The sequence below is a fragment of the Pezoporus occidentalis genome, unplaced genomic scaffold (genome assembly GCF_034315485.1).
Source record: "Pezoporus occidentalis ecotype Australia unplaced genomic scaffold, CSIRO_AGI_Poc_V1 ctg130, whole genome shotgun sequence".
Taxonomy (NCBI): domain Eukaryota; kingdom Metazoa; phylum Chordata; class Aves; order Psittaciformes; family Psittacidae; genus Pezoporus; species Pezoporus occidentalis.
Window position 1 is genome coordinate 168,424 of NW_026913104.1, and position 20,280 is coordinate 188,703.

Here is a 20,280-nt window from a genome sequence, read left to right on the forward strand (position 1 = left end):
CCGGCGCCGGGGCCCCGCGCGCACCCGATTGGGCCACGTCGGGAGAAGCCGGAAGCGGGAGCGAGGGGAGCTTCGGCCCCATTGGGCCTGAGCGCGGCGGGGCGGGGCAACGTGAGGCGGGCTGAGGGGCATGCGCGGTGACGTCAGGCGCACCCGTGCGCGCGCAACAGCCTGCCGGTAACGCCCCCTGGCTGCTGAGAGCCCATTCCTCGGGTCCTAGCGCCCGCCCGCCCGCCCGCCGCTTCCCACGGGCACCAGGTCTGCAGGACCGCCCCGGGCCCGATCCGGTGCCGCGGCGCCGTGTCCCTGCATCCCGAGGCAGAGCCGCCAGGCCCGAGGAGCACGGCACAGCTTCACCACACGCTTTACGGCGTTCCGGGCAGCCCACCCCGCACTCACTGCGCAACCTCGGCACAACACAGGGTCACAAAAGAGTCCCAAGGGGGGATCCAGGTCTGGTCCATCCCGCTGGCATCGTGGCAGCGTCCTCCCAAACCCGGCACCTCCCCGCGGCACAAAGCTCCGGGCACAGGCAGCTCTTTGGCAGCTCTTTATGTTTCAGCACTTTGACAGGTTTCCAATAAATTTGTTTTTAAAAAGTCAACTTAAAAAAGAAAACAACGACTCCTCTCTTGGCTGAGCAGATGATGCTGGTGGCACCCGACACGGGCGCATGGCCACTGCACGGGCCCCCCAGGACATCCCCGATGCTTGGGGAGCTCAGGACTCCAGCGCGCTGGTGGATCCAGGGTGCGCAGCACCCACCACCCTCAGTTCATGAACTGGGTGTACCCCTCTGCCCCGGTGACAATGACATCCATCCAGATGCGCATGGCCTCAGCCGAGGGGGCCACCATATAGTACAGGCGGTCATGCGTCTTGACACAGAAGGTGAGCGCGGGGTTGGGGCTCTGTGGAGGAGGAAGAGGATGGTGTCAGTGCTCTGCTCCCTCGGAGCAGCACTGTGCTCCCCTTTCTGCCCCCACAAGGCCCAGCACCGGGCTCCTGCCATCAAGCACCGTGGGGAGGAGGTGCCACTGGGGGCCATGGATCATGGATTTAACAGCTTTAAGTGAGAAACGATGGATTTAGATTGGATATTAGGTAGAAGCTCTTCTCTGTGAGGGTGCTGAGGCGCTGGCACAGGGTGCCCAGAGAAGCTGTGGCTGCCCCATCCCCGGCAGTGTTCAAGGGCAGGTTGGACACAGGGGCTTGGAGCAAGCTGCTCCAGTGGAAGGTGTCCCTGCCCGTGGCAGGGGTTGCAACCGAATGGCCTTTAAGGTCCTTTCCAACCCAAACCATTCCAGGATTCTATGATTCTATCACCCTGGGAGCATCACCGGCATGAGCTGCCCCAGTGCCTCCTGTCTGCATGATGGGGGTTCATGCCAGGAGGTCCCCACGGGCATTGAGGCAGCAGCGGTGCCCAGCTCTCACCTTTGCAGCACTGCGGAGGTGGTCGTAGTAAACCTCTTCAATGGCTTGGAAGTAGATGACGCCCTTCAGCTTCGTCTCGTGTTTATCTGCTCGAGAGAGGGAATCGGTGTTGATCATGGTGTGCAGGCGATGACACAGGGAGGGACACGGGAAGGGGCAAGGGGCAGCACAGGGACTCACCCACATAGTAGGAGAGGGTGCGCTTCATGCGGTCGAAGACAAACCAGCGCTTCTTCCACGACTTGATCTTGCCGCCCATCTTGACCAGGTAGCCCTTGCACATCTTCTCTGTGAGGATGACATGGTAGCAGGTGTCCACACTGTGGCCCGAGGACTCGATGTGCAGCCGCAGGTCAAAATCCTCTTTGCGGATGGGGAGGTACCGTGTCAGGGGACGAGCCTGGAAAAGCAGAGCCCTGCAAAGCCTGCCAGTGGGACAAGGACCGTATCCCCTCTGGACACAGGTGGGGAGCAGGGATCCTGCGCTGCAGGTGGCACACACGCCTCACCTGTGAGAAGTGCTTCTCGCGCAGCTTGACCTCCTTCTCCACCAGCTTCTGCCTCCGCGCGGTCTCGTCCTGCAGCCGCCGCTCCAGCTGCTCCCGGCGCCGGCGCTCGTCCTCCAGCGCCTGCCGCCGCAGCTCCATCTCCCGCTCCTGCCGGCACACGCAGCCGCTCAGCTCTGAGCACTGGGGCCCTGCACCCTGGCTGGCCGTGGCACCGGTGCCCCTGCTCACCCGGGACTCCATCAGCCGCGACTTCTCCGCATGTGCCTCCTTCAGCATCTTCTCCATCTCCTCGATCTTCCCTCCCTCCATGCCGCTGGCACTGCAAGAGAGCCGCAGCTGCCATCCCAGCACGAAGGAGCTCGAGCCGGCGCTGTGGCCAGCAGAGCAGGCTGTTTCTCCGGCCGTGGCAGCTGGCCCCAGGGTTACCTGGACATGTTGTCGGGCGAGCAGGCAGAGTTGTTGCCGGTGGAGATGCTGGTCTCCATGCTGTCTGAGCTCTCCAGGCTGAGGGTGTCGTATGCGTGGTCCAGCTCCTCGGCGCGGGGCCCACCGCCATGGGGACGGTGGTGGTGGAGGATGGAGTGATGCACAAGGCGGGGGAAGGCAGTGGGGAAGGGGGGCTGCCCGTGCAGGGCTTCCCACTGGGACTGAGCCTCGGCAGCCGCTTTCTGCTTCAGCTCCGCCAGCCGCCGCTTCTGCTCCTCGATCACCTGCTGACCTGGGCCATGGGAAGACAACCACAACTGAGCACTCCGCACTCAGCGCCGCACCACTGCAGGTGAGGGGATGGCACTGGCAGGAGAAGACACAGCAGGCACTGCTGGAGCTGGCAGGGATGGTTGGTGCAGCAGAGAGAGCCTTCACTACTCCCTGCAAGCAACACCCCTCTGGGAGGAGGAAGGGGTCCAGGCAGCCAAGGGGAGCACATGCACCAGGCTGGCAGCAGCAGGCTGGGTGAAGCATTAGCGAGTTGGGAATGCACAAGGCTGTTCCTAAGCGGATGCCTGGAGGCACCTGGGGTCCTGGGCTGGTCATGCCCCTCCTGTACACGGCACCCAGTGCTAGCAAACAGCCATGCTGCTGCCTCTGGGCTGCCTGAGGCAGGCCAAGCCACCACACGTCTCTACCTGGTAGCTCGCCCGGCTGCAAGGGCTCTGCTGGGAGCGGTTCGGCTGCAGACACGCCGTCAGGTGGAGGGGTCGGGAGGGAGAGAGGGGGGGGAAGCAAGAGACCGTGAGGGAGGCACCGCGTCCCTCCAGAGCACCGCCGCTGCTTCCTCCGGGCTCCCCTCTCCATCGCCCGAGCGGCGGCGGGGAAGCGTGTCCCAAAGCCCCACCACGCCACAGAGCCAGGCGCGGAACCGGCGCTCACCCTTCTGCTGCAGGGCCAGCTGGCGCTTGGTCTCGATGTCCTGCAGCGTGGCCGCCAGGTTGTGGGGCAGGCTGCCCGCCGGGCTCAGGGGGCCCTGGACAGGACGGCAGGCGCTGGGCTGTGGGGATGGACAGGGGCTGGCACCGGCCGCGCAGGAGCCCCCATGCCCGGGGCCAAGCAATGCCGGCTCCCCCCGGTGGCAGTACCTTGGGCGAGGGGCTGCGCCCCAGCACGGAGAGGTTGAGCTGCGAGGATGAGGGGGTCCCGCTCTTCATCCGAGGTGTGAGGACACCGGCGTCACCTTCTGTCTTGGCACGATAGACCTGGGCATGGAGACACAAAGGTGGGAGTCACGGGGGGCTGCAAAAGCCCCATGGACAGACGGCTCAGCTGTCACTGGGGCTGAGCATCCCCTCCCCAGATCCTGCCCCTGTGTGGGTGCCACCTTGGCAGAGGTGCAGGCAAGAGGAGGCAGTGGCTGCCTGCCCCAGGCGTACTGCCCGCTGCGGGTCTGTTCTGCCTCTGCCTTGCAATGTGGAACCGGCAGGAATACCCCCATGCTGTCCTGCTCCTGCTGCGGCCAGCAGCCCCAAAACCTGAGCCCCAGCAACAGCGAGCTGGGATTACCTGGAGAGGCTTGAGAGAGAGGTGAGCTTTAGCTGGAAGCGGAGGAGGGGAAGAAGGAGGAGAGACAGAGAAGAAGGAGGTCTCAAAGCCAGCCATGACCTCCTGGTACCACTTCTCTAAATCAAGAGCTGGGAGCCACACGGAGCCCCCCAGCAGCTGCTGCTCCATCTGGAGAGAAACGCCGCATAAGAAAGGACAAAGAGCGAAACGTAGCGAGAGGGACAGACAGACGGACAGAGACAGAGAGGTCAGAGCATCCCTGCTTGCACCTGCACCACCCACAGCATGGGACCTGCACACCCCAAGGACCCTGCACCCTCCCTGGCTGAGTCCCGCAGCTCCAGGACCCCCTTGGCTGCTTGTAGTGCCTGCAAGAGCCAATGGAAGTGCCAGGAGGGCACAGAGAACCCCTACCCCGCACCGCAGGCTCAGGCAGGTGCAAGGCACCAGGCAGGCAGCTGGAGACAGGCCCCGCTGCCGCTCAGCCTCATCCACAGCTCACCCTGATCCCTGCATCCCCATCACCTCCCAGGGAGGGCGCAGGGGCAGAGGAAGGGAAAAAGGGCACAAACCTCTGCAGAGACGGAAGGAGAAGAGAGAGATGGAGGAGGAGGAGGAGTAATGCAGCCTGAAGGAGATGAATGAGATGGAGGGGCGCAGGCCAGTGGAGAAGCGGCAACAGGGTGGAGGTGGCCCAGGATGCCTGAGAGCTGCTCAACGGTCACATACTGGGCAGAGAGAAGCAGATTAAACTGGGAGAAGAGGCTCTGAGCAAGGGCAAGCAGGCACAGCAGAGTGAGCAGGCGGCTCCAGGCCCCCAAAGAGGGTGCCACGTCCCTGGGAGGCCGGGAGCTGCTGCTGGGCACTGGCTCTGTCCCTGCCTGCTCTGCACCCTCCTCTCCTGGGACTGGAGGCTGGAACTGGGTCGAGCCCAGTTCTGAGGCAAGCAAAGAGCCAGCCTCCCGCCCCGCTGAGCACCCACTCTGCTCCCCGGCCCTGCTGCTGCCACCCCAGCGGGCACAGCCCATCCAGAGCTGCTGAGTAGCGCTCCCACCAAGGAGACTGGGTGACTCCAGCCTGTGCTCCCTGCTCAGCTGCAGCCAGAGAGGCCCCACAGCCCAAGAGAGCTGGTGGGCTCTGAACACCAGGGCACACGGGGAGGCCACGTGCTCTGCAGCATCCTCATTGCTGCCCGGGATGCAGTGGCAACCCAAGGGAGTGAACCCGAGCATGCTCTGGAGCGGGTACCTCATCGGCTGCAGGAGGTACAGCAAGCAAGAAAGAGCGCTGAGCGGCAGCAGAGGCAGCAGCAGAAGCTTTAGTGTCCGGGCTGGGGCCGTGCGCATTGCTGCAGAACCTGAAAACGTCAGACAGCCTCATGTACTCCTAGAAATCCACAGCGGAGGAGAAGGAGGAGAGTTAGAGCCATGCACTGGCATCACGGCACCGACTGCAAAGCGGGAGCAAATCTCCCCACATGCACATCCCCGCCGCCGCCTGCCCAGCCCTCCCTTTCTCTTCCCTTCCCTCCCTTTCTCTTCCCTTCCCTTCCCCACTGCTCACCCTGCCTGTGGCTGCCCGAGCAGGGCTGGGTGTCCCAGCTGCCTCGCTCCTGCCTTAGGCACAGCCTTGCTGGGTGAAGGCTGGAGATGGAGCCTGCCCTGACAATGCACCTTCACCCGTTCCCCATCACCCACATCTTGGGGTCCCCAGCCGCAAGCTCTCTCTGGTGCATTAGCACCAGACGAGGCCCCCACCACAGAACTCAGCCTGTTCTAAGCCACTTTAAAATCCACTTCCCTCACCCTTTTTGAACCAAACATGCTAAAGCTGGGGATTTGCTCTTTTTTCTGGCTAGCAGGAACCTAAAGGATGCTCCCAGAAACAGCCCAGCTGCGGGTCAGCAGCGGCAGGGGGGGGTGCAGGGACGCCTGTGCCACATGGGGTTAAAAACCGAGCATCAGGCTCAGGAGAGCACCTCAGGAGAGTGTTAATGAGCACAGCGGCTCCAGGGCTGAATGAGAAAGGGCCCAGCCGTGCCACCGCAGCCGCTGCTGTGCCGCGGGGATGCCCTGCTGCCCGACGGCGGTGTTAGTGCACCCAAGGGGTCTGGTGGCGGCTCGGCCGAGGAGGGGTAAGCGGGCCGGCACGTGCGGTTAGTCTGTTACCTCGTGTGCCCTGGGGTAGGAGCGGGCGGCAGGAGAAGCTAAGGAGGCAGCTGCAGCCGGCGGGGGGCTCAGGGGCTTAGCTCCCTCCAACAGCTCATAAGGCTCTGAGATATGGAGGGTCTCCTGTTGGAGGTCAAAGATGACATAGGCAAGGCGGGCACGGGCAGCAGCAGAAGCCCTGCTGCAGGCAGGCACAGGGGACTGTGCCATCCTGCCCTTCTCTGCAGCAGCAGGTCGGGGGGCACCGGGTCCCCATTCAGAACCACGAGCGGGGCAACGGGGTGACCCACTCCCACCTACAAGTCTTTGGACATGAACTGGAAGGAGTCCCCTGTGCCAGCATGAGCAACAGTGCTTGGGGTGGCAGCAGAGCAGCCCTAGGGACCGTACCTCCAATCTCTCCACTTACCTCTCTGAGAGCTGAAGACATTTTGGGGAAGCTCCTGCCGCCTGTGACGAGCTGGTATCGCCTCTCCAGAGACACGAGCTTCTCCTTCTCCTGAGCACAGGGTGACAGTGAGAGCAGAGGCACCTGATGGCTACCAGCCCAGCACCCCATGCCCGGTCCCCCAAGCTCACCCTGACTGCCAGCACCCCAGGAAGAGCCAGCACAACCTCACCCCCTGCCTCAGGCACCCCTAGGGCCGGGGAGCAGACATTGACCTGCCAATGGCTGCGTTACCTTCTGCAGGAGCTGCAGGACACTGTTCCTCTCCCTGGCCAGGTGCTCGGCCTCCTGGGCACTCTGCAGCCGGATCTGGGCAGCCTGGGCATCCAGGGCAGCCACCCGCTCCTGGGAGCAGGAGAGGGAATGAGCTGGCTGCCGGCGAGCCGTGCGGCACAGCCTGGACCCGCTGCCCTCTCCTTCCCTACCTTCCTGCGGGTGATGCTGCGGTGGCACTCGGCCCGGCTCTGCAGGAGCTGCTGCCCCCGCGCCTCACGCTCCTCCTCGAGGCGGCTCTCCCGCTCCAGCTGTTGGAACTCCAGGTCCTCAAACAGCTTGGCCTCGGTCTCCAGCACCTCTGCCTCCTGCAGACACACAAGGGCACAGTGGGTCACCCCCTCTGGACAGGCATCCCACAGCAAAACCTCCTGACGTGCCCCCATGACCTGCTGGGGCTGGCCAGGGACAGGAACCCATGGCAAAACCTGTCCCCGGTGCCCTGTGCAGGCAGCTTTCCCTCCTGCTTGGCACCAGCAACACCAGCTACCTCTACCCAGCTGGAGAAGGTGATGGCGGTGCTGGCCACAGACCAGCTCAGAGCTGTCACCCCCAGGTGACGACGAGCTCGCCATGGCTTTAGGCTAGGTGCCCTCATTGAACCACATCCGGGCCAGCACCGTGCCCTGCCAAGCGGCAAAACACCATACGCTGCCGTAACCACCAACATGCAACCCTGCATCATCAGCTGATGGGCAGCAGAGCCCTAATGGATGAGCACCATGCTGGACAAACAGCATCCTCCCAGCCTTTGAGCACCGACAGCACACGGCAGCACCCAGCTCAGAGTGCAGAAATCACATCAGGCTCGCCATGGGGATGCGCTCCATCCTGCCCTGGGAGCAGGGCACCCCTTGCTCTTGTGGAATGGCATGGCACCACCAGCGTGGTGGCTGCCGAGGGCTCCCACACACTGGGACTAACCCACCACTGTCCCTGCCTGCTGCACATTGGGACCCACATCCAGCATGGGGGTGCCTGCCCTAAGCAGGCTGCAGCAAAGAGGGTTCATTGCACAGCAAGGGCTGGGAAAGGTCAGACACTACTGGAAAATACCAGATAATGGGAAAAAATGCTGCAGACCGGCGATAATGTAAACTGACGGCACCGTGTAAATAAACGCTCTCAGGAAATAGCTGGAAGCTGCGAGATGAGGACCCGGCGGTCCCCGAGTCTCCCCAGCCTGCCCTCCTCTGGGGGCAGGACCGGTCCAGGGGAGCACGGCAGCTCCCTGGCGATGCTCTGCCAAGCCAGCACTGCGCCCTGGGTCTGGGCGAGCGGAAGCTTACCAGGACAGTGGAGGCCACCTCCAGCCCGGGTGTGATGCTCCCCGTGCGGCCCCGGCTGGCAGGGAAGAGCTGGCCTAAGCTGGAGCGGAGGGAGGTGGGCCATGGTCCGGGAGGGGTGGGGGGAGACACTGACCCTTCGCATCTGCTCCCGCAACTGCTCCCGCATTGACTCAGGGCACTTATCAAGGTGGCTCTTCGACTCATGGTAAAGCGCCCGGAGTTGCTCTAGCTCCTTCCTTTCAGCATCAACCTTTGCCCTTTCCTGAATCGGGGGAGAACGAGACAAAACAAAAAGTAGAAAAGAAAACAAAAAAAAAAAGAAAGAGAAGAGAGAAAACACTTCTCAAGTTGGCACCATGCAGAAGCTGCAGAGTTAGAGAGGGGCTTGGCTGAAGAGGAGGCTCGCAGGGAGGAGCATCACGGCATCTACAGAGGCATCGAGAGAGGAACAGCCATGGGGACCCAGGCTGGGCAGTGTTAGAGGGGTTATGGCCAGCCCTCGACCTCAGCCTTGTGTTCACGTGCCAAAAGCCCACTTGTGGGCCATGAAAAGATCCGTGCTGACAGCATGGATAAAGTCATCCTGATCCTGCAGACGGCTGCACCACAGTGGATCACTCTGAATCACCACTAACCAGCTTTGCTACTTGGTGCTCACCATCCGAGATGTTGCCAATTAAAACACAGCAGGTCCCATCTACACCTACTGAGGCTGAGGGACCATGGACCACCCCATACGTCGGGAGGAGGGGGCTGCCTGCAGGATGGCAGTGAAGACAGGAGACTGAGGTCCAACCCTGCTATCAGAGATGCTCAGGCTATGTAAAGTTAGTCGCAGACACTTGCTCCTGGACCTGGGAGGAGGGAGAAACATACCCAGCCCTTCCTCCCACAGCCACACGAGCAGTACAATGGAAGCCAGCAACATGGGGCTGGCGTAGGGGATCACCTCCTGCAGGTCTGGCAGCACCATATGGCAGTCAGGCACTGGGAAACACACACTGTGGCAGCACAGACAGATGGGGGATCTATGGATGCAGGAGGGCGAGACAGGGGCTGTAGTGTGCCTGGGAGCTCTCAGGCACGCAGAGGTGCTGGCAGACTTGAGAACAGTTAGTGCAGGCTGTGCAGGCTGGTTAGGAAAGCAGTGGTTAGGTCAGCAGGTCAGAGCTGGATTTCCCTATGCTCCTCTCCTAACTCTGCATGAGGCTGCCCCTGCCTAGAGAAGATGCCTGCAAAGGGCTGGAAGACCAAAACAGGACAAAAACCCCAAACACCGCACGGGCACTGCTGGCAGGCACTGACGGCAGCTCTGCCCAGCCACGGGCAACCAAACAGCACCTACAGACACGGGGCCAGCCAGACCCCTACAGACATCAGCACCGCATCACTGCAGCCCCCAGCTGCCAGCAGGACCCAGGCAAACAGAACAGCTGACCCCGGGCTGTGCCACGCTGCCAGCAAGGCTGCAGGATGGCTGCAACCAGTAGCCAGGTCAAGCGGCAACGGTGCCTTCAGGCCGGCCTGGAGATCACAGCAGCAACTGCACCAAAGATGCCAAAACCACTTGAGGGGAAGGGGGCCAGGACCCCTCCCCAGCCACTGAGCCAAGGGGAACACCCGCCGCAATTTCCTGCCCACCTCCAGTGAGCCGAACCCTACAGCAGCAGCCACCGTCACACATGAAGATGCCCCAGTGGGCAACACACTGGGGGAACTGGCCACAAGACAGAGCCCATCACAAGGGCAGGGAATTGGGAGCACTGAGGACCCCACTCCACATCAGCGATGCCGACTGCAGGCAGTGGGTGTCCAGGAAAGCCCCACACCACAAAACCTCCCTGTGAGACCCCTCTGGTGTGACAGAGGGTGGCCGAAACGCAGCCCAAGTGCCAGCCCTGCCCTCCTCTGGCAGCACTGTTGGACCTGACCCAGGCAGACAGCAACAGATCCCCCCCAGGATGTGAACCCAGAGTGGATGTTCCTCAATGCCCCTGCAAAGCCCAGGGACAGTAGAACATGTCCAGATGGGAACACTGCAGCACGGAGGACCACAGCACCACTGAGGAGCGCACGACACAGCCTGACACAGGGCTCACCTTGTCCCGCTCCTTCCGGATGCTGGCATCCAGGCTGGAGAGCTTCTCCTGCAGCTGCTGCACTGCCTCCTGCTCCTGCCGCAGCCGTGCCGCCTCCGACTCACGCTCGCCCTGCAGCAGCGCCCGCTCCATCTCTGCCTGGATGGGCATGGCCACATCAGGATGGCTGCCCCGGCCAGGTCCAGCTCTGCCCATGGCACTGGGTGCTGGCCAGTGAGCAGCAGGGTACCCAACAGGGCTCCCCATCCCCTCACCTCTCGCGACACCTCCTGCAGCTGCTGCTCCAGCTCCTTGACGCGGCCCTTGAGCTGGTCCAGGCGGCCGAGCACGCTGGCACGCTCCTCCTCCAGCCGCTGTGCCTCCTTGGCCCGGGGGCCCGCCAGCTCCTCGTGCTGCAGAGAGGGCAGGTTGGCACGGTGCAGCACAGCATGGTGCGGCACGGCACGGCACAACCATGCCCTCACCTCGTGGTGGGTGCTCTCGGTGCTGCTGCACTCCTCCTTCAGGTTCTCCTCATCCGACCTCTCCAGGCTCTCCCTCTGCCGCAGCTCCTCGGCAGCACAGCCCAGAGCCACAGCACCCCTGGGCGCCCGCCGGCCAGCATCCGCATCACCAGCCAGGAGCCGGTGCACGTCACCCGGCTCGGTGCTGTCTGTCTTGGTGTACTCGGCGCAGAGGTTCAGGATGGTCTCCAGGCGCTGCCGCTCCTGCAGGGAAGAATGGTCAGCGTGGTGCGCATCCCGGCACGGCCACTGGCAGAGCCCGCGGGACCCTGTGCCGATAGCAGTCGCCGGGATGTGGGCTTGCTCCTTGCCCTGCCCGCATGCTGGGCTGGGCTGGGGACATTGCAAAGCCCAACACAGCCCCCCGCCAGGCACACGATGCACCAGGAGCTGGGGACAGACTAATTCCAGGCAGCAGTGGTGGCTGCCGAGCACCTCCGCTATTTCCAGGCAGTGAGTCAGGCCGCCCGCGCCGGCGTGAGTCAGGGCTGAGCCAACAGGGCTCCAGCACGGCCCCGGCTCCAGCAGATGCACAGGGCAAACCCCACCCAGGCAGCTGCAGGCGCTATAAAAACTCCATCTACCCTAAATATAGACGTGATGCCCACAAAGCCACGGCACCGTCGCTGACAGACGCGGCACTGGTGGGGCAGGAGGAGACGTGAATGGCTTTGCAAAGGCAGGAGCGCCACAATTTCAGATGCAGCCCCACGGAGCCATGGGACCGACCCATGGCTGTCCCTGGGCTGCTGCGAACTGGGGACTTTGTGCTGCCATGCACTGACGGCCGCTCCTGGTCGTAATCCCCCCGGATAAGCCGGCAGCTGCGGCAAATCCCTGAGAGCAAGGGCCAGGTTTTAAAGCAGCAAAAGCCAAAAGGCATTTGCAAAGAGGGCATCCCACGCTCAAACACGGTCCCATGTGCCCCCCGGCCGCAGGGCTCACCAGGCGCTCCATCTCCTGCTCCCGCACCCGCTCCTGCCGCTGCCGTCGGTGGTACTCCAGCAGCTCGTCCTCATTGTCGCTGATCTCGGTGATGCTGTTCTTGCGCTCCCGCGGCCCTGCCGGCAGCCGGGGGTCCCCCAGGGCCTTCCTGGGGTTGCGGGGGCTCTGCCGGGGCGAGGGCATGGCCGTGGAGCCCAGCCCGTAGGCAGGGCTCAGGCAGGAGCCGAAGCTGGGGCGGCGTTGGGGGGTGTCCACTGGCAGCGGGGGTGAGGGGCTCCCGGTGCCCCGCGGCTCCTCCAGGCCCTTGCGCCGGGTGCGGGGGCTGCCGGGCACCTCCCTGCCCAGCCGGGGCTGCGGGGATGGGGCTTCGGGGACCACACGGGGGCTGGCGGCGCGGCGAGACAGGGATGGGCTCAGCGGGGGCAGCTCCCGCATGCTCTCCATGTTCCTCCGGGCTGCCCGCGGGCTCTCGGGGGGCTGCAGCCGGGTCTCCGGAGCTGCCCTGCTGGGGGGCTGCCAGCCGGGGACCAGCAGGTCCCGTGGCTCCCGGAAGGGGCTGGGGGGTCGCTCCTGCAGGGCTGCCCGTGGCCGCGGGGCTGCTCTGGGTGTCAGCCGGGGGCTGCCTGCCCGGTGCTCCCCGAGCCGCTCGGCTGGCCAAGGGTCGCCAGGTCCCCCGCCAGGCATAGGGGGTGGCTGCACGGCATGGTTGTAGCTGGAGGAGCGGAGCGGGACGAGGGGTGGCACGGCTGGACCCTGCTCCTGGCTGCTGGGCGAAGGGCTGGTGTAGCCACCGCTGCTGGCCGGGGACGAGAGCGGGGAGAAGTTCTCATAGCTGGAGCCCCCTGACGTGGCTCCGGGGCTGGGTGGGGGGGACAGGAGGCAGCGCCCACCCCCATTCACCACAGGGGACAGAGGAGACCGGCCGCGGGCAGGGGGCTTTTTGCCAGCAGGAGATGCCGACTCCTCCAGCACCAGCGAGTCCATGATGTCCTGCAGGTCCTTCTCGATGGAGCTGACGAGGGAGCTGTGGCTGGGACACCCATGCTCTGGCGGCTGGTGGCCACCATTCACCAGAGGCTCGGCCTCTGTGGGGAGACACAGGAGCAGGTGTCAGCATGGCAAGACCCCCCACAGCCCCTGCTAGGGCTGGCATCCCACAGAGCATCACCCCCTGATGCAGCCTTGCAGAGCCAGTGCCGGGATTCAGCTCCTCTCCCCCCAGCCCCACTGCCACCATTTCCCACTGTGGCCGGGGAGCCAGGCCAGGGAGGAGGCTGGTATCCCGCTGGCCCCATCATCACCAGGGAGACAGAAACCTGATAGCACAGCACAGCCGCCTGCTCCTGCTCCCGACATCCCCGCGCTGCCACAGCTCCCAGCCCCACTCCCTCGGGAGCGGCTGCTTGTGCCAGCCGCTGGTGCCCACCAGTCATCCCTGGCACGCTCTGGCACCCCAGAAACAGGGCAGAGATGAACAGCCAAAAGCCACCGAGTGCAGCCCTGCGGCATATCCAGACCCACTGCCGTGTCATCTGCAGCCTTCCTGTGCCCCCAGGCTGCCCTGTCCTCCCAGCGCAGCACCGATGTGCCTGTCACTCAGGGGACGAGCCAATAGCGGCAGGCACGGAGCCTGGCCAGGAGAACGGAGCCTAGCCAGGAGAACGTGCCACCCGAGCTGCGTCACCCCTGGCACCCAGCGGCTCCCATGCGGCGGCCAGCAATGCCTCTATGCCCAGAGAGATGTGCCTCAGCACGGCCTGTGTGATCCTGCCTGCTCCCGCAGGTGCCCGAGGGACTGCGCGGGGCCCACATGGGATGCTCCTTGGCCACATCCTGCTCCGTGGCCACGCCACCTCCCGATGTCCCTCCTCCCGTCCCCCGGCTGCAGGGTGTGCTGCCTTCCCGACACACACGTGGCACGGCGAGGCTGCCAAGCTCCTCTCTCCGTGCCAGGTCGTGCCGGTCGGGGCAGGGAGAAGGGCTACCAGCCCAGGGATCGCTGCTGGGGATGCGAACATCCCCGGGAACCAGGCGTGGCGCCGGCACAAATCCTGCCGACCCCACAGACAGGCAGACACAGCAAGATAAGCAGCCAGCGAGATGACTGCAGCCGGGGAAACGGCCTTCACAGCCTCTGCGTGGCCACCCCAAAATGTAAACACCCGCTCCAAGGCAGAGCAGGGGCCCCACGCACCCATCCTCAGCGTGGGACGATGGGTGACGGCTCTGCCACAGCCAGGCTGGCCAGAGGTGGGAGCTGTGCCTCGCTGCCCTCGCCATCACCCTCTTCCGAGGTGACATTAATCATTAACGAACACCAGCACAACTGCCGTGCCAAGACAACGGCTGGCACATCTGTGGCCAGGCGTGAGCCCTGCTCCCAAACACGGGGGACAGGGCTGGAGAGCATTGCGTGCTGGGCAGGCTGTGGCACGGGCCAGCATCCCCACCGCCTCGCTTGGGCACTTACTTGCTGGCAGCCCGTAGAGAGCCGCTGGGCTCCTGCCCCCCGCCGGGATCATGCTCTTCATCCACTTGGCCTCAGCGGGGTGGTTGAACCGGAGGAAGGTGGCCTGGCCCAGGCAGATGGTGCACCCTGTGGAGACAGGGGACAGGGCTCAGCCAGAGAGAGGTGCGGCCGCAGCCGGGCACTGGCCAGCCCTAAGGCTCATCCCCAGGAGGGGAGCGGGCTCCTGCCGTCAGCAGCGGCTTACGGGGAGGCTGAAATCCAGGTCACTCCCCGGCAGCTGCAGGCAGGCAGCGCGTCGCCGGTACAGGCACAGCTGGGGTCCCCGGCGGGGCCGCGCTGCTGCGGCGGCGCTGGCGATGCTCCAGGGCCTGCGCGGCTGCCAGCCCCAGACAAGACAGCTCCTGTCCCCGGCCCGAGGCGCAGCCTCTCGGGGGAAGGGGCCGGGAGCAGCGGGGGAGCCGGGCGGGCCGGGCAGGGGCGGGGGGCCGGGAGCCGCGTGCCGGGAGCGTCGGGCGGCTGCAAGGCTCCGTGCCGCTGCAGACACACCCCGCTTTGAAGCGCCCGCCGGAGCCACGGGGAGAGGCTCGCTCTGCACCGACAGCCGAAAATCCCTCGCCGGAGGGGACGTGGTTTGTGGAGCACCCAGCGAGCGAGACGCCGCGCGGATTAACGGCCACCGCCGCTGCGGGGGCCTGGCTGCCTTGTCCGAGCGGGGCCGAGGGAAGGAGTCCCGCTCCCCAGCAGCACCCCGGCTTGGCAAGAGCATCCCGCCGGCTGCGGGGCAATGCCAGTGCCCGGCCTGGCAATGGGCGACGGCTCCTCCAGCGACCTGCAGCCTCCCCGCACATCGGCACCGGCAGAGCCGCGCATCACCCCAGCCAAGCGGGGTACCCCCGTCCCACACCCCGAGTGCCGGCCTCGCAGCTTGCCCCGCTGTGGCCAGGCACAGACACTGACCCTGCCCTGCGCCCTGCCTGCTGCCCGCAGGAGAACCGGGGTCTCTGCCTGCACCCCAGCAGAACACGGCTCTCACCGCCCGACCTGGGAACACCGGGACCCGCCGGGACCCGCAGCACCGGAGCCGTCGCGCCCGTTCACAGGCGGCTTCGTGGCTCCCATTGTCCCTCGAGGGGCCGCCCCCCACGGCGGGGTCCCCCCTTCCCCGAGGGGAGCAGGGGAAGGCGCACGGGCTGCACCGCGGCCGCCCGGGGGGAGCAAAGTGGGGTCCCCCCAACACCGCCCTCCCCGCCGTGGGCACGCGTGGCCCCGCCGCACTCACCGAGCCGCCGCCGCCGCCGCCGCCCGGGCAGCGCCGCGCACCGCCCCCGAGGAGGGGCGGGCGGGGACGGAGGGGGCCGGGCCTCTCGCTGCTCCGCCGCCGGGCGGGGTCCTCCCAGGAACCGGAGCGCGGGGCCCCCGGATCTGCCCGCGGTGCCCCGGGAGCGGCGGCGGGGACACAGGAGGGTCCAGGCCCCTCCGGCCATACAAGGCCACCGGCAGCGATGCCCAGGGAGACCCGGGCCGTTTTCTCCACTCATCCCCTTCCCAAACCTGGCTGAGCACTTCCACTGTTGGCTGGGAAGCGGGTACAATGGCAGGGATCAATCCCTGGTCGGCACACTCACTTTCTGCCTCCGCATCTCATCAGCTCCCCAGCGGTGCCAGCATCCGGCACATCCCCACCCCAGAGCAAAGAGACAGGAACATCGCAGCTGGGATGTGCGAGCGCAGGATGGATCCACAAACACCCCAATACCTCAGAGCAGGCCACCGCAAACCAGGCCCTGCTCCGGAGCAGAGCAGAGCAGAACAGACTATCCCTACCTTGGGTGAGGCGCGTGGGCCGCCGCACTGGCACACCATCAATGGCACAAGCATTGCCGCAGGGGTGTAGGGTGAGCGTCCCCGCAGCGTTCTCGATGTAGCAGTGCTGGGGAGCCAGCCCAGGGCCCTGCAGGATGATGTCTGTCGTGGCCGTGCCAATGGTGGTCTTCCCTGCTGGCAGAGAGAACAGCTCAGCTTCCCTACCACCGGCAGCGTGCCCATGGGGACCTGCTGGCAGCCAGCACTCACCTTCCTCCAGGGGCAGGAGCGTGATGGCGGTGCTGAGCCGACCACTGCCCAAGCTCACCAGATGTGGCTTCTCCGTCTGCACCTTCAGTCCCTTGCCCGTGTCAATCAGGTCCAGAGGGCTGTTCTGCAGGAGGAGAGGGAGGGATGCTCACCACCCCTATGCCTGCAGCCTGCTCCCCTGCGCTGCCCACCTGGCCAGGTACAGGGAGCAATGCCCAGCACAGGGGTGTGCCTGCAGGACAGCCCAGCAGTGGGATGCAGGAGCTGAGGACTCCATCCCACCCATGCTGGCTGCCCCAGGGAGCAGACGTGAGCTGCTGTGGGAGTGGAAGATCTCCAAGGCTTGGGCTCTATCTAAGAGGATCCAAGATGCCAGCCGCTTAGCTCAATGGGCTTTGTTGCCGATCCCGTAATAGGATTGGGATGAGGAGAGGCCAGAAAACAGTGCCAGCCACCCGTGGTAGGGCTGGCTGGGGTGGAGAAGGGGTCCCGGTCCTGTGGCCCTGTGTGCTCACCTGGATGATGGTCTGGACTCTACGGGTTGGGCTGGCAGGGGTCCTGCTGGATGCCTCCATGGTGCCTGCTCGGAGACGCGGGGTGCTCTCGGACACAGGCTGCTGCCAGAAGAAACAGCACATCCAGGTGACCATGCTGGGCACTGCTCTCCCGTACTCCTGCTGCACATCTCTGCCTGAGCGGCAGCCTCACAAACCCCATCCGACCAGCATTTCCCACGAGGATTCCCCTCCTTAGCTTCCATTCCCAGCTGCCCAAAGCCACGAGCATCCCGCCTGGTGAGGCACGAGCCCCCATCCCCCCGCAAACCGATGTACTCCAAGCATCAGGACGGGACATGGCACCAGGAGGAGCCGGAATACCAGCTCGGTTTTGGGGAACTGGTGTAGGAAGCGCACACACTAAACAGCAAGAGCAGTGGGCAGCCAGACCCCAATTGCCACTGATGGATGAGGACTCAAGAGGACAGGATCCAGCTGCGCCCAGCAACATCTGCCTAATCCCTGACACCCGAGTGCCTATCCCAGGCGCACACCTCCCTTTGCTCCTGCACAGTCCAGCGCAGCAGCACCTCGGGGTGCACGAGCCGAGCTGAGTACACCGTGCCCCTGCCTGCACGCTGGCACCCGTGCCCACGGGAGGCACAGGCAGGAGGCAGCTCCGGGAGGAATCATTTCCGTCACCCGGTGCTCACGCCACAGTCGCAGCCCAGGCGATGCTTCGGGGTTACTAAATTTACCGTCTCCTGCTCCCCACGTCCCTCCCTTCCGCCCGGGGCCTGGCCGAGCGCGGCTTAACCCTTCCCGGGAAGGCCGGGGCAGCCGCACCGAACCGGGGAGCGCTCCCACTGCCCGAGGCACCCCGGTGCCGGGACAGCCGGGGACACAGGGGGGAGCGCTGGGCTCGGCTCCCTGCAGCGCCGCCCCCTGCACCGCCAGCCCCGCAGCCCGCGGGGCGAGGGTCCCCCCCCGGCTGGGCCAGAGCCGCGCTGGGCTGCGGGGGCGAGCGGGCGGCTCTTACACACTGCGGAAAAAATGAGGCGCTGGAAAACACCAGGCGTGGGATCCGGGCTGGGACAGAGCCCGCGCGGCTCCGTGCGACACCAGGGCCGCCCGCCCCACAGCCAGGGCTCCGTGGGGACCGCGGCCGCCCCACGCGGGGTGGGGACAGCTCGGCTGCAAGGGGATGTGGAGAGGCGGTACCCCAGGAAGACCTCCCCGCGGCCCACTGGCTGCAGGGACAGGACCCTGCTTTCCCTTACCTGCCACCTCGTCCTGGTGCTGAGCGAGACCCTCCGTGGTAGGGTGCCCATGTCCCCCGGGGGCAGGGGGGCCACGCTTCCCAGCATCCGGAGACCCCAGAGCCCCGCCGAGTCCCTGACCCTCGCTGGCACCCAAGCCGAGCCACAGTGTTCGGGAAGGAGGAAAAGCCAGGAGGGGCCAGGCGGCTGCATAGGAAGGGAGCGGGGCCAGGGTGGGATCCTGCACCGGCGTTAACCCCTTCCCAGCACGGCTGTGCTGGTGGAGCTGGGTGGGCATCTTGCGGGACGCCAGCCCCATGCTCAGGGGGTCACCCCCACTCCTGCTGCCCAAACTCGCTCCACCCAGCACCCCTCGCTCCACAGGCACACCGGGAAGCGACCCCTGGCATCCGGCTGCTCCCCGACGCCAACACTGACGGGCACCAGCCCCCCAGCATCACCCTCCACGGGAGCCCCTCACCTGGCTCCTCAGTGCGCCAGGGACGGCCGCCGTCCCCCTGCCCGTGCCTCGGGGGTGCAGCCCCTCTCCCGCCGGCTCTGCCGTCGGAATGCGGGGCGGGAGCGCGGCTGCCCCGGCCGGCGCCCCAGCGCTGGGGCGGACAAGGCGGCCTTTCTTCTCCCGCCGCCGCCTGCAGAACGCGCCGCTTGTTCCCGCCGTGGGAAGCGGCGAAGGCAGCAAATGCCAAGGGGTCGGGCTCGGTTACCGCCAGCCAGCCCCCGGCCGCCGTGGCCCCCGCTCAGCCCGGCCTCCCCGAGGACAAAAGCCCCTTTCTTCTCCGGGCGCAGGCAGAGGCCTCACCTGGGTGGACGCCCAGCCCCTGCCAACGCGGGGCCCCCGCCGGTGCCGGACGGGCGGCACTGTGCCCCCATCACCACCGCGCTCCCCTGCACCACCGCGCCCTGCCTGCCCCCACCGCACAGGGTCTGCCCCTGCCTGACGTGCGGCTGCCCACCGGGACTCAACCTGCCCACAGCAGTCGGTGGGCAGACCACGGCGCCGCCCCCTGTGCTACCGGCTGGGGTGCAGCCAGGGCACGACCAGTCCCCGGTCACACAAGGGCCATGCCGGTGCAGCGGAGCACAGCCTGGCACACCCTGCCATGCATCCCTCGCGGTGCCAGCCATGCAGGGGTAGGCACACGGCATCCCGGGACGCAGCCTCTCCTCCCCACTCATGGCTGGGTGAGTCACAGGAGGAAGCCAGAAAGGCCGAGCTAACGGGCGCGCACCGCAGAGCATTGCAGCCTCCATCCAACTTGGCTGCCTGCTTGCTCCCCATCTGCTAACGCGCTTAGGGCGCGCTTACCCCTTCCCACACCCTCCACTCCAGTAAACAACCGGTCATTCCGCCGGCAGCTGGGAATGGGGAGCCCATCTCCAGCACAAAGCTGGAGCGGAGCGAGGAGCCTGCTCCTTCAGACTTGGGGCTGCCCCACATCGAGCAGGGAACACCGAGCCGGCGCCATCCCACCCAGGCGAGGGACTGCAGAGGGGGCTGCATCGCGGTTGCTGTGACAACGCAACGCCCCTGGCAATAACATCACCGTAAATCAGCTGCCAGACGGCTCCGGAGGGAGCGGAGGAATCCCGGCCGCACCCGCTGATCTCAGCGCTCCCGGGAAGTGCTCCCGCTCCTCCGCAGCGCAGCTGCACTCGGCTGAGCCCGCGGCTCTGCCGGCATCGTGCCTCTGGCTCTCTGCGTGCTGGGGGATGCCCGAGTGTGCTTGGGTCAGGCAGGGCGTGCAGCCCAGCTTCCTGCTCCCGATGCTCCCCACAACGAACCAGCTCCGTACACGGTCCTGACCACGCTCAGAGCTCAAGCACCAAGCCCAACATCAGCACGTGGCTCTGCCCACCACAGCATGGACAGGGAAACCACAGCACCGAGTTCTGCAACTGGTCCCTGGCACAATCTTGTTACCCAGCCCTAGATTCAGTGGGAGAGGAGCACGGGTGAACCTCACCTCTCCAAAACGGGCACCGCTCCGCTCCTTGCTGGTGTCTTGCCAGCAAGCACCGCCTGGTCACGCAAACCCGCATCTCCATCACCCTGCCCACTGCCGCCCCGCACACACAACGCTGGCACCGCGCGGCAAACCCAAACGTACAAGTTGCTGCCGAAGCAGCCCCGCGGCTGCCCGTGCCCGGGGAGGGATGGGTGCCGCGGGAGGAGGGCCAGAGCGCAGCGCCCTGTGCACAGCAGCTGAGCTCCTCCTGGGGCTGCCAAATTCCTCGGGCCTCCTGGCAGCGGCGCAGGACCCGCGGGGAGAGCGCGTCAGGAAGCCGGAGTA

At 65.7% G+C, this 20,280-nt stretch overlaps 1 protein-coding gene across 14 annotated transcripts; it reads right to left on the reverse strand.

Moving 5' to 3' along the window:
• Window positions 1-537: 537 nt before the first annotated feature.
• PHLDB1 (pleckstrin homology like domain family B member 1) lies at window positions 538-18,368 on the reverse strand. 14 transcript variants are annotated; one of them, XM_062608551.1, is made up of 26 exons: window positions 17,990-18,368; window positions 16,728-16,829; window positions 16,213-16,336; window positions 15,964-16,134; window positions 14,140-14,265; window positions 11,670-12,754; window positions 10,686-10,928; window positions 10,476-10,613; window positions 10,222-10,359; window positions 8,256-8,384; window positions 6,986-7,141; window positions 6,795-6,905; window positions 6,522-6,611; window positions 6,113-6,235; window positions 5,193-5,330; window positions 4,517-4,672; window positions 3,945-4,112; window positions 3,524-3,640; window positions 3,318-3,435; window positions 3,074-3,118; window positions 2,373-2,664; window positions 2,175-2,265; window positions 1,947-2,093; window positions 1,618-1,837; window positions 1,438-1,523; window positions 538-911 (listed from the first exon to the last, which is right to left on the reverse strand). In XM_062608551.1, exons 1-26 carry the CDS (start codon window positions 18,179-18,181, stop codon window positions 771-773), a joined length of 4,647 nt encoding a protein of 1,548 aa, XP_062464535.1. In that variant the 5' UTR covers window positions 18,182-18,368; the 3' UTR covers window positions 538-770. The 14 variants fall into 14 exon arrangements, with proteins under 14 accessions (XP_062464535.1, XP_062464537.1, XP_062464539.1 ...); XM_062608553.1 differs by having other exon boundaries at window positions 16,728-16,826; window positions 17,990-18,367; XM_062608555.1 differs by lacking the exon at window positions 6,113-6,235 and having other exon boundaries at window positions 17,990-18,366.
• Between the last annotated feature and the right edge of the window lie 1,912 nt (window positions 18,369-20,280).